Here is a 14,568-nt window from a genome sequence, read left to right on the forward strand (position 1 = left end):
ATGGAGGAGGTCTTGAGCCGCTACGTCTCGGACACGCTGCTCGACGTGTCCGCGGTGAGCCGCTTCTGCGAGGGTATGTCCGAGTGGCGGCTGCGGCGTGAGAATGAGATGAACGCCATCACGGACATCAGCAACAGAGCGGAGCTGAAGCCGACCAAGAATATCCTGGCGTATGTGAAGAACAAGATGGCTGCGGAGCGTAGGCGGTCAGCGTTGGAGGCGGAGCTAGCGGTGGCGCTAAAGGACGTGCTGCTCGGCCTGGAGGACCTGGACGTCTTCGTGGAGGCGCTGGAGAGGCTGGCCACCACCTCGCCACTCATTTTCCGGGGCGAGGTGGTGAAACTGCCACAGGATGTCGGCCGCTGGGATGCGGCGCTCGCCGTGGCCGCGGCACGTCGGGCCTGTCCCCTCGCTGCCGAGTTGAAGCAAGACGCCAAAGTCTTCTTCGTGCCCAGGCTGGACAACGCGGCCGTACTGGTGTACCTTCTACACAAATACGTGCAGACTGCACTACAAATGTGTCTCCTGATGGACAAAAGGTAAATCATACAAAGTCAAAATCACCCCCACAATCCCTAATTTGGGTGTTAATCCGAGTGTTGGTTTTGGCACCCAGGTTCCGGCGCCTTGTCAACCCCTTAAAACACACACCATGACATTATGCCTTTCATACATAATCGGAAAGCCGGAAGCCATAATAGCTGTGGGAACGTGCATTACAGACACAGTGATGTGCTGCCGCGGGAGTTCTGTACGAAAGAGATGGTATGACTTGACCGTGGGGAAAAGTCGTGGAAAAGGGGCTCCACTTCTGGTTCGCAGGGCGACTGGTGACTCTGTCTCAATGGCGACACAGTGAGCCGTGAAAAAGCTGCTCAAAAGAGCAGTGTGGAAGGGGCTGTAAGATAGAATCAGTCACGAATCTTATCGTACGAATGCGGACAGTGTAACCGCCGAGCGAACGTACACGACAGACAGGAATGTCTTGCTTTCGAAGCCCCGAATTCTACACAGCGTTGCCACCAAAATCGGTGCATGTAAGGCGTAACAGTGAAATGAAGCTTTGTGGGCAGCGAGTCTCGCCAGCAAATTGTCGGGTTGATCTCAAAACACGATTCCATACCGTTCCCACGGACAAAGCTGGCGTTGATATGTACACGTTCTTCTTCCAGCGAGTTCTGCCTCAACGTGGCAACGTTGGAAGTCCGTGTGGAGCTCCCTGAGGAATTATCTTCAAACGACACGCAGAGGATTCTTCGCCACGTTCGCCAGTGTGACCAGATCAGGTGAGCCCTGATTCAAACCCGGAAGCTTTTCACTCTGAGGCAGACCTTAACCCCTTTAGATCTCAGTTTTCTTCACATCCCGGTGTCTTCTTCAGGAAGGACGCAGACTTCCGGCTGGTTTTTGCGCTCCAGGAGGACGCGTGTCACCGCTTCCTAGCCGAGTTCAGCCAGCGTCGGGCTAGGATGCTGGAGCTTCTGGACCAATTGGACCAGAGCACCGAGACGCTGGTCAGGAAGAACAAGGCGGTGAAGATCTCCACCGTGGCAGGTAGCTCGGTGGGCGCGGTGAGCGGCGCGCTGTCCATCGCGGGGCTCTCGCTCATACCCATCACAGCTGGCACCTCGCTGGCTCTGAGTATGACCGGACTGGGTCTCGCTCTGGCCAGCTGGGCCAACTGTGCCGTCACCTCCATCGTGGACTATAAACTGGAGCAGAAGTTTATTAAGAAGGCCAGCGAGGTGATGGATAACTTTATTGAGGACGCGCAGAGTCTAGACGACGTTGCCGACAAGACTCGCCAACTGGACGCCGCCGTCAGCGAAGTTCTCTGTGAGGCGCATGAGGTCAGAAGAGTCGGACTGGTTGCGGACACCACCTCTGCTGTGAAGACCCCTCAACGCAACAAGGAGGTGGCCACCAGGGTGGGCAAGGTGGTGGTTGTGGGTGGGAAAGCGCTACGGAACGTCCACAAAGCAGTGGCGGATGCCCGGTATGTGGGCCACACGGCCCTTAAAGGGTCCGTGGCCGTGTCCCGCACGGCCAGGGCCGGACTCATCCCGCTTAACGGAATCTTCATCGGCATTGATATCGTCATCATCTGCATGGACAGTGTTGCTCTGGCCAAAGGGTGCGAGTCCCAAGTGTCGCAATTTCTCAGAGCCAGGAGTGCTCTGTGGCGGGCGGAGATGGAATCCTGGCAGAGGATGTCCGACTCGTTGGTGCGAGGATTGGCGTCTTTTGAGGAAAACCGGGCCGTCATAGAGGCACCGGTTTACCGTGACGACAAACGCGACGAAAAGCAACGTTGCGTCATTCAGTAGCGGCCAAAAAAATCTACATGTTAAATATATATCTAAATCTTAATGTTAAATATGTAAATGATAAATGCTAAATCTGTGGTTCGCTGGCGGTCTACAGCTTTAGAAATGGCTTTTCTAACCCATTCCAAACTGATTTCTCGACTGTTGTAAAATTTCTTTGGATCGGGTCATTTTGTTGCAGCTTTTTTAGATCTTTTGTCTGACTTAATTTTGTCAGGACAGATTCCACTTAAAATCATTTCTTGATTGAACAGGTCTGGAGGCAATCAGGCTTGGGTTCAAATCCCGGCCTCGTCTGTTTGGAGTTTGCATGATCTCCCCGTGCCTGCGTGGGTTTTCTCCGGGCACTCCGGTTTCCTCCCACATCCCAAAAACATGCGTGGTAGCTTGATTGAAGACTCTAAATTGACCGTAGGTGTGAATGTGGGTTCGACTGGTTGTTTGTTTCAATGTGTCCTGTGATTGGCTGGCGACCAGTTCAGGGTGTACCCCGCCTCCCGCCCGAAGATAGCTGGGATAGGCTCCAGCACGCCCGCAACCCTAGTGAGAAGTGGTAAAAAAAAAAATGGATGATTTCGCTTCTACCCATATGACCAAAAAATTAAGAATTATCTGTATTTTTCAAAGAATTATTCTGAAGTTAAGCACTTTTTTCAAACATGTAATCCTTTTTTTAATTTACTTCTTATTTTGAAATTCACAGCCCTACCTGTATTTTTTTAAATTAAGTTTTTATAACCACTAGGTGGCGGTGGCATTTTGGAATGAAAGTGTACAGCTTTTTCATAACCACTAGATGGCGGCATACATGTATAAAATCTGAACGTTTTTTCCCCCCATTTGCCCCTAAACCTATTTATAATGCGCACTATTGACTTTTGACAATTTTTTGGGGAAAAAAATGTGCATTATACACGAGAAATGACCGTACTTTTTCACACAGGGCCAAGCAACTGAAATGTTTTTCCCTAATTGAAATCATTTAAAAACAGGTTCACTTGGTTTATATTCGTCTCACATTTACATTTGTTTGATGACCTTAAAGTGGGAAAACTATGCAAAAATAATATCAGAAGGGGGCCATTACTTTTTCACAGCACTATATATATATATATATATATATATATATAAGACTTTTTTTTTCCAATTGACTCACTTTTTTCCAATTGAACTCCAGGAACAAATCAAATTTTTCACGATATTCTAAATTATTGAGACGCACCTATAGTATTTAAAGCTTCTCAAATTAAAGTCCCGACTTGTTAATGTGTGCTTGAGAAGCATGTAGAGCTTCACCTGGAGCACAAGAGGACTTTCCTGTCACAGCACTTTATTGAAATGCTTAAAAATGTTGACTTTTCTTGCTTCTGAGCTTCTGTCACCGTATGGTAGACTTTCTTATCATGGTACACCTGAAAACTCACCAACACTCAAAGAATAAAACAGTTTGGGCCAATTGGATCTTTATTGAATATGAAATTAAATGTGTGTATGTGTATGAATATGTGTGTTGGGCCAATTGGATCTTTATTGATTGTGAAATTAAATTTGTGTATGAATAGGTGTGAGTGTGTATGTGTGTGTGTGAGCGATTGGCAGGCTCTTTTGGTCACCAGGCACCATATTTCAGTTTTCTTCATCTGGAATCATAGAAAGAAAAATTCCCGTTAGTCACCACAGGTTAGGTCGTTAACCAAGCGATTAAGTGTCACACCTTCTTCTTCTTCATCCTCTTCATCCTCTTCTTCCTCCTCCTCTTCATCGGAGCTGAAGGTTCCGTCCGGCAGGCTGTAGACGCGGATGACTTGCTGCGTAGGAAAGTGGAGAACTACTCAGAAGGCAGCCTGGTTTAATTAATTACATCGTGTGTCCTCCATGAATATGTTTTGTAAATTTTACTAGTCCCCCCCCCCCCCCCATCATTTTATTTCTGTAACAGCTTTTGGCATAAAATTTTATACCGTGTTCCCTTGCTATATTGTGGATTTTATAGCAGTGGTTCATGTGTTTTTGCAGTATACAGGCCAGTCCGAAGTTAGAGTTGAGTACCTTCGGTGTAGTACCACGTTATGCCGGGCAGCACTGCTCTACTAGATGTCTGAAGTTTTATAATTACCGTAACATCCTAGCTAATTTATGTTAGCCCGTCTATGATGTTTTGCATCATATGTTGGCATTAAGCTAGTGGACTTTCATCAAACAAAACTGCAGTATATGGTTTGGTTGAACATTTTGTTGTTTACATTTACAATGTTTGAGTCTCCTTTGTATTATGTGTCAGTTTTACAGTCAACTTCAGCTTGAAGCAAGCGCCGTTAAAAGCTTAGGAGGCCAACGGGAGGGTTGTGGAGTGCTCACCTTGTTGGGATCCTTGAGGATGAGGTACTTGCCCTCGTCCAGCTTGCGGCAGATGTCGATCACGCAGCGCAGGATGCCCCAGGCGTTCTCCATGCTCAGGTTGATCTGGCTGGCGAACTCATTGGGCTTGAACTGCTGGGTTCCCAGAACCACGTGGCGGGCGGAGTCCTTCACATGGTAGCGGGACACGTACCTGCGAGGAGACATTTCGACAAGTTGTGTTGAGAGTCATGTTGGGGGGGAAAAAAAAAAAAACAAAAAAAAAAGAATAATTGCTACAAACCCTTCTAATAGCTCTACATTTGTGCTTCATGGAGTAATACATTTTTGATTGTTTTTAGGGGGATTAATGTGCTTTTTTTTTTTTTTTTAAATGCACTGCCATTATTGTGAGCACATCTGTACTTGCTAAGAACTCACCCCAGCTTGAGGTACTCCGAGCCGGCCAGCATGGCGCAGCAGGTCCAGCGGGCCAGCTTGTAGCTATTGTTCTTCAGCTCGGTGGCCAGGACCGCACCTCGCTGAGAGTCCAGCTTCTGGCGCCAGTCTACGCCGTTACAATGCTGCCAGGAAAGACACGGTCATCATTATCAGACTGTCAAACAGCCAACTGAACACTTTGTTGTCTTACCCTTGAGTCCCACTCGTTGAGGGTCTTGATGTTAATGAAGGACACTTCCCCGTTGGCGCCCGTCATTACGCCGTCGTGCTCGCAACGGACAATCAGGTCGATGTCTTCACCCAGCTTCCAGTGGCGATACCTGGCAGTCGAGACGAAACAATATGACCGTTTCATATCGCGATTATCAAAGCCAAAATGATTGCAATTATCAGTATTTTCGAAATATTTAAAAACTTGACACGCACACGGCAAAAATTGTTGCTGCGCGTAGAACGCCGCAGATCATCTCTCGTGATTGTCTCGTGACTACAATTTTTGTCACGATGGTCCTCTTCAGATCACGATTATAATTAATTAACTACAGATTGTTATTAATTAGTCTCCTTTGAATCAAAAATATTTTACAATTAAATTAGATCAGCATGAAGTGGGAAACAAATTTGGATTTCCCATCAGGCTACTATAATGCAATGCAATTATAAAAATGAGATTTCCATCTTAATAATAAACTGACAATATTCACAAAGCTATAGCTGGCTATATTTAAGCTTTATACGGACTTCTTGTCAACTCAAGCACTTTACCCATGTGATATCCATTGATAGACCAAGTTTGTCTGCTACAGAGGGCAAAAGTCTATAGATTCCCCTTCTTTGTCCTTAGAGGGGCATCGGTATACCGCTAAGATGTGGTCAGATCACAAGAACGAAAAGTTTTGAGCTAACCTGTAAGCGACGGACGCCACCTCGCTCTTGTCCATATCCTCCTCCACAAAGGGGTTGCCAGTGGGGAACTTGTAACGCTCTCCGCCCTGGAGTCAATGCAAACATCTTAAAAATGTTGCCTTTGTGGGTATAATAGGTGCTCGTAAAGGTGTCGCGCTCGTTCTCACCATGCGCAAGCACTGCTGGCTGAAGTTGTGGTTGATGTAGGTGGCTTCCATGGCAAGGTTACGCGGGGAGTTGAAGGAGTTGCCCTCATCCTGCGGCGGCTCGTTGGCCGTCTCGCTCACGGTCAGCAAATCTAAGGAGGCAGCAGCCCGGACGTGTCAAGTAACGAAGCAAATGCAAAATAAAAAAAAATAATAATAAATACATTTTTTTAAAAGAAAGGTGGCGCCACGACACTCTTCTCACCAAAGTCTGAGTTGTCGCGCTTATCGAAGAACAGCTTGTTGCCCACCCGCTGCACAATGATGTCCCAGGAGTTTACAGAGCGCGTGCAGCACATAAGGGTGGCCAAGATGGCGTCAGTGGCAAACACGTTGCCTTGGGTCTTGGCCAGCTAAACACATGTGTAGATACACATATGTACACAACAACATTAGCCAAGTAATTGCCTTAGACTCAACTCAAATTTATGCAGCACAAATGACGAAATCGAAATGAGTGGCAGCTGAGGCTCACGACGGTGTTCCCTCACCGGGATGCTCTGGACACAGCCTCAGGTTACTAAGGTCCTTTCGGGATTTTTAACGGTGTGTCCGTGTCCTTGCAGACAAGCGGCAGGCAGCTTTGTTTTACTTTGTATTTTCCTTAAACGTAAAGCGCTTTGTGTTGCACTCCTTTTGAGGAAAAGCGCTTACAAATAAAGTTTAACTGATTGATTGACATAAACGTCACCATCTTCGAATATATGAAAACAATGCTGTAGAAAATGATTCCTTGAAACATGAAAGTTATTTAAATCGCTATACGAGTCACAATAATTCACCATTTTAGCAGTTTTTGGTCAAAAAGTGAAACTATAGCCATGTTTATTGTGTCTGTGTCCTTTTTCAGACCTGTGAAAGTGCGTATTTAAGGATAAACGTCTCATTTTTAAGGATTATCCATTTAGGAACATCACATTTAAGATTTGGAAGAAATTTGAAACTTTTTAAAGGCCATTTTAATCAAATTTAAGACCTCACTAAATGTGACCACCAGGAATGGGCAGTCGTATTTTAAGAAATTTTAATTATTATTATTTTTAGATCATTTCAAGAAATTTGAAGTACAGATATCAGGTTATTTTCATTTCATTTTTTAAATTTCAGTTTGGAACCTTAAATGTAAAAAATTGAAGGCCTCTCACTTACAAAATATAAAGCGTAGGTGATATGCGAAGACATTTTTTCTACATTATTATAGGATGCATGAACTGCAGACTTTAGATACATTTGAATTCATTTCTCCTTTTTTTTCATTTTGAAACATCAAATGAAAACTTTTTAAATCGGCAGATACCCTGAAATTAAAGACGCTTGTAAAACGTACCTTGCGGATGACGGGGTCGTCTGTGGTGGTGACGGTGTGGAAGATCCTCTTGATGCTCTTCAGCTGCTTCTCGTTGCGTGTGGTGATGCGGTCAAAGGCTTTGTCGTAGTACTCCAAGGCGCCGCAGCACTCACTGGGGAGGACGCAGTGGAAATTGGTGCCGTTGGGCAGGGTGATGCAAAACCGGGGCTCGGGAGTGAAGTCGGCGCCCTTACATGTCCACGGGGTCGGCCACCTCCATGTATCTCATCTTCATGAGTCTCGGGAAGTCCATCTCCTCCTTCACCTCCCAGTCGCTGCGCACCTCCACTGAAGAATCTCGCGGCTTCAGCTGAGCCTTGTGAGAAAAAAACCAACAAAAAAAACAAAAAAAAAACAAACAAAAAAAAAATCCATTTGATGCTACTTCTCTGATCAACTGAATTGAGTCTATCAAAAAAACTTCAATATAGTTTTATTAGAAGAGACTAATTGGATATTTCAGGTCATTCAGCTCATCGGCGTAGTAGTTTACAATTTTTTTGTACTTCTTTTAATGTTACAAACCAATTACCAGTCAGAGACAAAGTATTAATAAAGCCTCTGATTTCATTAAGTATTTCTTTGACATAACTAAGAAAAATTTAAAGTTCAAAATCCAAAATGTTTAAATCTATTAAAAGGTATTTCTTGAAGAGGAACAAAATTAATACATAAAAACAAAATCCAAGTATTTCTTTAACAAAGTTAATTTGAATCCAAAATATTTCTCAAAATATTGAATGTATCAAAAAAATCTCAAAAGATTTTCTAATAAAGAATATTTTTAAAAAGCTAAACTATTTTATGACATCTATCAAAATTGTATTGTTCTGTTAACAGATTTATCTGAAATGTTTTTTTAATCTAAAGTATTAAAAAAATTCAGTAATTTTTTTTAGCATTTCTTGGAGTAAATAAAAAACATTTTTGGGATAAAACTTATCAAAACAAAGTATTTATTCAATATAAAATATCTTTAAATAAAAACTATAAACGTAAATAGTTTCAATAATTAAACATTTTATACAATTATCAAGAAACAAGTATTTGTTTAACAAAATAAAAAAACAGTGTTTGTTGAATGAAATATCTAAAAAAGAGAAAAACAAGAATCTGTTTCATGAAGTGTATAAAGTTGTTGTCTGAGAGAGTGAAACTCAAGTTGTAAATCAAAGTTGCCAAGCCAGGAGCATGTGTCCTCTACAGTCAATATAAAGAAAATGGAGTGCAATAATAAAATGTACCTGAGACTTTTGGTCCCACTTCTGACGGACGCCAAACTGCTTCTGAAACTTCTTCTGCAGGCGCATACGATCCCTACAAATATAAAAAAATGTGAGAACCCAACACAAGACCTTTTTATTATTTTTTTAAATAATAATTATTCTCTCACCTCTCCTTTTGCTTGGCGCTCTTGGGCAGCGTCTGCATATTGAATTGCGTCAGGTTCCTGCGGTCCTTGTCTCTGCGCAGGTTCCTCTGTCGGATCAAAACAGAAGATTCAGTCAGATAACGTGGGTTACGCTCTTATTACGAGCTACGTTGTGTACGAATATGGTTTGGCTGTTACCTGCGCAAACCTCATGCGGTTCCTCTGGTAGGCCGTCTTCTGCATCTTGGCCGTGTCCACAAGCTGGAAGCTGGTCTCGTCCTCCTCGTGAAAGTAAGCGTACTGACTGCCGCCGCCGAACTGAGAGGAGTACTTGTCTGTTGACAGCAAAATTTGGACACGGAGCTGTCATAATGCAGCATAGCAGGGCACCTCAGACTTCCTCCCAGCCAGCAGCAAAGGATTTAGGATTCTGTTCAGATCCTTTCAGTGTCATGACAGTTGTCTTTTATGGGCTGAAATATCTGCCAAGCCGGAACTGAATTTGAATCATTTATATTTTTATTTTAATTGCTAATTGCATTTAAAAAAACAGAATTTGTAAAACGATTCAAATTTGTATTGTTTAATTTGAAACATTGCATTTAAAAACTTAATATGAATAGTATAATTTGAAATTGAATTCATTAGTTTGGAACTGAAGTCCAATAAACTTGAAAGTGAATGTATGATTATTTTATCCGCAATGAAAATTCAAATTGTATAATTTCACATTCAGGTTGATCATTTCAGATTCAGTTTGACAAATTCAATTTCAAATTAGCTGTGACAGACACCCGGTACTGTAGGAATAGCAATCGATCGGCAATACACAGATCTCCTCTTCAGCCAATCGACGTCTTCGTTTTTGAGCATGTGACATAGACTCTACGGAAAGTCAAATCTTCAAACCAGCTACAGTATTTTAACCTTTATACCACCTTTCCCTAACCTTTGTGGAATGCAATATATGGTCAGAAAGAGATAAAAATGTGCTTCCTTTTTCCTCTTTATTTATTCGTTCATTAACAGGTGTTGTGCATTCCATGAGGGAAGATGTAAGTGCTATTACTGCGTTTATTTTTGTTGTTTTCTAATTCTTGTTTGGCCATAGGACTCTTGGCTGGTACATCAACCACCTTTTTGTGAACAAAAAAGTTGGTTTTGGCTCTTCTGCAACTGATGTGGTGTATTTTATTCCATTCATTTGTGTATTAAAAAAAAAAAAAAAAAAAAAAAAAAAAAAAAAAGAAGCACTGTGTGATGTAGTGCTAGGTTAGCTTTTTGCATTAGCCATAACATGCTTGACACTTGGATTGATCATTTTACACTTGAAACTATGAGAGTCACAGGATGCACATGTCTGGAAACAATGAGTCCCAGCCCTGGAACAATGAGTCCCTGAAACTTATCATCACGGAATACAGATACAGTAATCCTACGCTATATCATGGTTCTTGCTTCGCGGTCCCGCTATATTGCAGACATTTATTACAGGTCTTACTCCATTTTTTATACTGTTTGTACAATATTTTTGTTAAATAAAAAATAAATTAAGACACTCAGGCTCTATTAACCAAAATTGCACTTGAACAAATAAACATTTGGCACAGATCACGGCTTCTTTATACTCACGTGGGCAGTGACCGCGCTGCCGCCACTGCGGCTATCCCGCGCGCAGTTTGCCTTTATACTCGAACTTAACCCACGCCCGCTGTTTTGAAAATGTGCTACAGATCTCTAAGTCAGGGGTGTGGCTACAGCTGGTATTGGCTAGGACACCACAGAATGGAGTTTCCTCTGCAATTTATGGCAAATTCCGGTGGCCGTTTTTACTTTCCGGAACAAGGAAAAAAGCAACAACAATGGCGACCGTGAAAAAGTGCCTGATAGAACAAATGGACCGAGATGACCAGATGATGCGTTTAATTATATTGCAAAATCGATCGAGAAGGCAGCGGCGTAGGTGGTATGTGCGGCTGAGTACGTCATCACAGCATGTGACTAAAACGGACCAATCACGATAGATGATCTCCGTGGCATTCTGCGCGCGGCGACAATTTGTGTCGAGCGTCGCACAGGGGCTGCATAGGGGCCGCGCAGCCCAATGCAGTCAGTCACGTGATGCAATGCGGGCGCTGTCGCCCGCGCGGGAGTATAAAGAGGCCATAAGAGATTACACACATTAATGCCTAAAGAGGCAATATACTGCCAATCAAGTTTCCATTTGGTTAAGAAAAAGTGCATATTAACATTAACAACAGCACAAGAACGAGATCAAAGCAACCTGTTTTGATTCAAGATTTGTATTTATCAAAAGTCTACAGCCTTTCTTTAAACGCTGCTTTTTTAATATGTTCAATGACTACATCTCTTACAATAGTGAGTAACACTATACTGTATATAACGTGAGCATACATGCGCCACATACACTGTCTCGTTGGTATTTCCATTGCTGGGCAAAGGGTTTCATAATTGCGAGCTGACGGAAAATGGGAAATGTCCCACCGTGTTTTTTTGTTCCCAGCTGAAGAAATTGGGTGAGATAGTTGTGTTTGGCTATTTACATCTCATAGAGTGACTCTTTAACATGGACTGAGTATAAAAGTGTCAATTTCATTTTTAAAAAAAAATAATTAAATAAAAACACACCTTGGTTTTGTGCAGAAAAGGCCCCTCTGACAGCTACTTTTGTTTGACCGAGTTTTGTATCCGCTTTGTCCATATTTGGCTATGATCGCCCCCCTTTCCTCTGATTGGTTGTCTCCGTGTAGAAGACCCACTTGTGAAAAGACGTTATGTTGACAGCGCTGGCTTGGGAGCAGAGAGGTATGCACATATCTTCTCTAGTTCGAAAAATTCGAATGAGCTGATTTCAGGCTACTCGGCAGAAAAATGGCTGGATCTGTGGAATGTCTGGATGATTGTAATCCATATTTCACGTTCACTGAGGCACCCACCCTCCCTCTGAGGGTCCTGTCCTTCACTATTTCTGACTGGTTTAGAGACCATATGGGTTTCATGTGTCTGCATTCAAATCGCAGAGATTTTTTTTTTCTTCCTCAGATGACTGGGCACACAGGTGGACCCCCTCTCTCCCCCCCCCCCCCTATTTTTTTAAGCAGCATCATTCAGAAATTAGGGCGCATATATGACCAAATTAGTAGCCCTCTAGAGCCTTGTCTTGTCAAAAAAAAGCCCCACGCCAGAATACTTGAATCCATAGCATCGCGTCCTCAGACGCAGATTGATCTTATCTTATGCATCCTTGCTCATTTTTGTCCGTCTCAGACGCAGAACGCGCATCAAACGAGATCCCTGCACGTGTAATCATACAGTAGATGGTTTTGCATGTTACCATCGTCTAGTAGACAGTGCTTGATGGCTGTATTGCAAAACGAGATCTGCAATGTTTAATAGCTCTCTTCATTAGTCAAATTGTTTTCTTTTTTCTAACTTAATATGACTGTTTAACGTTTTAGTTTGACTTCATTTCCAATTTTGAGGTTTAAAATGTTTAAAACCTCAATTCTAAGTCACTTACTGGTGTATCTTTTGTCCTGATAAGTTGCTCCGGTCCAGTCGGCGACCTAATAACCACAAGATGACCACAACATTGTGAGCGGATGCTGCCAAAAATGAGTGACAAATAGTTCTGTGTGACGTGAGAAGACCTTTCCCAGGCGGTCTCCTTTGCTGAAGGGCTGGTAGGGCATGTCCTTGAACTTCTCCGGCACGGCGCAGGGACCCCATCCCGACGGGTTGTCCTGGATAACAGGAGCGTTGAACTTGGCCATGACCTGCCGATGGGATTCCAGGAGTTCAATTATTACATTTGGACAAGTCATACAGTCTCAAGGCCCATACAGAAATGTTTCACAGGGTCTCAGGCTTTAATCAGCACTGTTGTCTCCAGCAGGGCACTCCAACAAAGAGGCACTGCTCAGTTTGCGCAGTGGGCTAGTCATCATGGACCCATGGACACCATATAAATGTCAGTACAGAGTACTAGCTCCTTGTCACTGGTGAAAAGCAGCAAGCTCGATGAGATGCAGAGAAAGATCTGCATTGCTATTGGCAGGGGTAGAAGTTAACAGGTGATCAGACGCTAACATCTAGCTCCTCAACCTAAGGTACAAAAAAAAATGCCCAACTAAATAAAACTTCTGAATGGTAGTTTATTTATTTAGAATGTCAGTATCATGTATACCCGAGTCTAAAAACATTAAAATGGCACTAGAAAAGTAGTAACTGGTATTTTTAAAGATTTAGCATTCTCAATCAAATCATTTGAAAGCCATTTATTTTTGGGGGTACCGTTGTAACATGATTTTGAAATTATATTAAAAAAAAAATTTGGGATCATAGTTAGGTGTACATTTGGACCACTGGGAAATTGAGCGTGCTAACTCCATTTTTTTTGGTCATTTTAAAGGAGAGTGATTTCAGGTTTTATGGCTGCCACTATTGCAAGAATGGTTTAAGTCCAAACAAAACATCAAATCTGTCAGTATTTCATGTAAGATGATAAACAACATTCACCAACACTTTAATGCAGATGAACTGACACCCAAACTTAAGTAAAAATAATGGACTGCACCTTATAAAAATGACAAAAATGGAGTTAGCGATTGTCACTGGTTCATTTATGGTTTAAACTATTAATACAGACAGTTATTGACGTTAGTTTTTTTGGGGTAGGGTCTACTATTTGCAAATATTCATGGTCTTAGCCCCTAAAGTTTACTTTATTTCAGTAACTGAAACGTTTTTATAATAATTCCGACTAAAGTGTTATATTTGCAGCCATTTTGTAGAGTAGAGCATCGAGCTACAATTATAAGTACAAATGTAGTTCATTGCTACCATTAGACATGAAAATAGCTGTCATTTAAACATCGAGGACTAACTCACATGATTTATTGACACGATTAAAAGTGACCTGTCATTAATATATATATTATATATATATATATATATATTTATTTTTTCGACTCAGCGATAAGACTCAAATGTTACATTAGGCGACAAATGAAGGTATTTGAGATAAGGACGAGCCGCCACCGTGAGCTAATGTTGCTACCGCTACAAGGCCCGTCATCATGCGGGGTGGCCGCGCTGGGTGCTTCGGTGAAGCTAACTGGCTAGCAGACTAGTAACACGGTGACAACTTTAGCTTAGTTTTCACAAAACACGCGACTTGAAACAAGTCGTTTTCGCTACTCTTTACAAGCGTCTTCGTGTTCTTACCTTAGCCGACGTGAAACGCTAAAAAGGCCTTAATGGGACCGGTGCGCTACGAAAAAAAAAAAAACCCCAGGGTAAGGCGCCGGCGTGATAGGAAGAGGCTAACTGCCGCAAAGTTGATTGTTGGTCATGTCGTAAAGTGTCGAAAGCGATCGTTCGAATACAATTCTGCTAGCTACTCTTTTTTATTTTCTGTACAACTATTTGTTTATGTAAGACTATTGTGGGTAAAGTGTAAGTTACTATTTGTAAGTAATATGAATGTAAATGTTTTCTAATTGTGACGTGTAACTGGAGTTCCAAATTATGAACACCAGGGAGCAGTAAATCCTTATTGTTCAACATCGAGGGCAAATAAGACCAAGG

General features: G+C 42.5%; 2 protein-coding genes across 3 annotated transcripts; one reads left to right on the forward strand and one right to left on the reverse strand.

Moving 5' to 3' along the window:
• Positions 1 to 3,636, forward strand: apol (apolipoprotein L). The gene is made up of 3 exons (XM_061749911.1): positions 1 to 539; positions 1,074 to 1,286; positions 1,382 to 3,636. The coding sequence occupies exons 1-3, from the start codon at positions 1 to 3 to the stop codon at positions 2,325 to 2,327; spliced, it is 1,698 nt and encodes a 565-aa protein (XP_061605895.1). The 3' UTR covers positions 2,328 to 3,636.
• Positions 3,637 to 3,773: 137 nt separating this feature from the next.
• eif3d (eukaryotic translation initiation factor 3, subunit D) lies at positions 3,774 to 14,349 on the reverse strand. 2 transcript variants are annotated; one of them, XM_061748708.1, is made up of 16 exons: positions 14,206 to 14,349; positions 12,630 to 12,755; positions 12,500 to 12,545; positions 9,157 to 9,293; positions 8,980 to 9,065; positions 8,831 to 8,903; positions 7,781 to 7,896; positions 7,566 to 7,698; positions 6,444 to 6,591; positions 6,200 to 6,330; positions 6,033 to 6,118; positions 5,317 to 5,446; positions 5,106 to 5,248; positions 4,686 to 4,878; positions 4,042 to 4,135; positions 3,774 to 3,967 (listed from the first exon to the last, which is right to left on the reverse strand). In XM_061748708.1, the coding sequence occupies exons 2-16, from the start codon at positions 12,750 to 12,752 to the stop codon at positions 3,954 to 3,956; spliced, it is 1,653 nt and encodes a 550-aa protein (XP_061604692.1). In that variant the 5' UTR covers positions 12,753 to 12,755; positions 14,206 to 14,349; the 3' UTR covers positions 3,774 to 3,953. The 2 variants fall into 2 exon arrangements, with proteins under 2 accessions (XP_061604692.1, XP_061604691.1); XM_061748707.1 differs by having other exon boundaries at positions 7,781 to 7,902.
• Positions 14,350 to 14,568: the final 219 nt, after the last annotated feature.

Source organism: Phyllopteryx taeniolatus, chromosome 16, assembly GCF_024500385.1.
Source record: "Phyllopteryx taeniolatus isolate TA_2022b chromosome 16, UOR_Ptae_1.2, whole genome shotgun sequence".
Classification (NCBI taxonomy): Eukaryota; Metazoa; Chordata; class Actinopteri; order Syngnathiformes; family Syngnathidae; genus Phyllopteryx; species Phyllopteryx taeniolatus.

Excerpts from the sequence above, each read along its gene's own strand:
- apol (XM_061749911.1), top strand. The coding sequence starts at position 1 with ATGGAGGAGGTCTTGAGCCGCTACGTCTCGGACACGCTGCTCGACGTG. Across the intron at positions 540-1,073 it reads TGTCTCCTGATGGACAAAAG|CGAGTCTCGCCAGCAAATTG; the intron begins GTAAATCATACA and ends CTTTGTGGGCAG. Across the intron at positions 1,287-1,381 it reads CGCCAGTGTGACCAGATCAG|GAAGGACGCAGACTTCCGGC; the intron begins GTGAGCCCTGAT and ends TGTCTTCTTCAG.
- eif3d (XM_061748707.1), bottom strand. The coding sequence starts at position 12,752 with ATGGCCAAGTTCAACGCTCCTGTTATCCAGGACAACCCGTCGGGATGG. Across the intron at positions 9,294-12,499 it reads TCAGGACAAAAGATACACCA|ACAAGTACTCCTCTCAGTTC; the intron begins GTAAGTGACTTA and ends TGCTGTCAACAG. Across the intron at positions 6,592-7,565 it reads ACGACCCCGTCATCCGCAAG|CTGGCCAAGACCCAAGGCAA; the intron begins GTACGTTTTACA and ends ACATGTGTTTAG.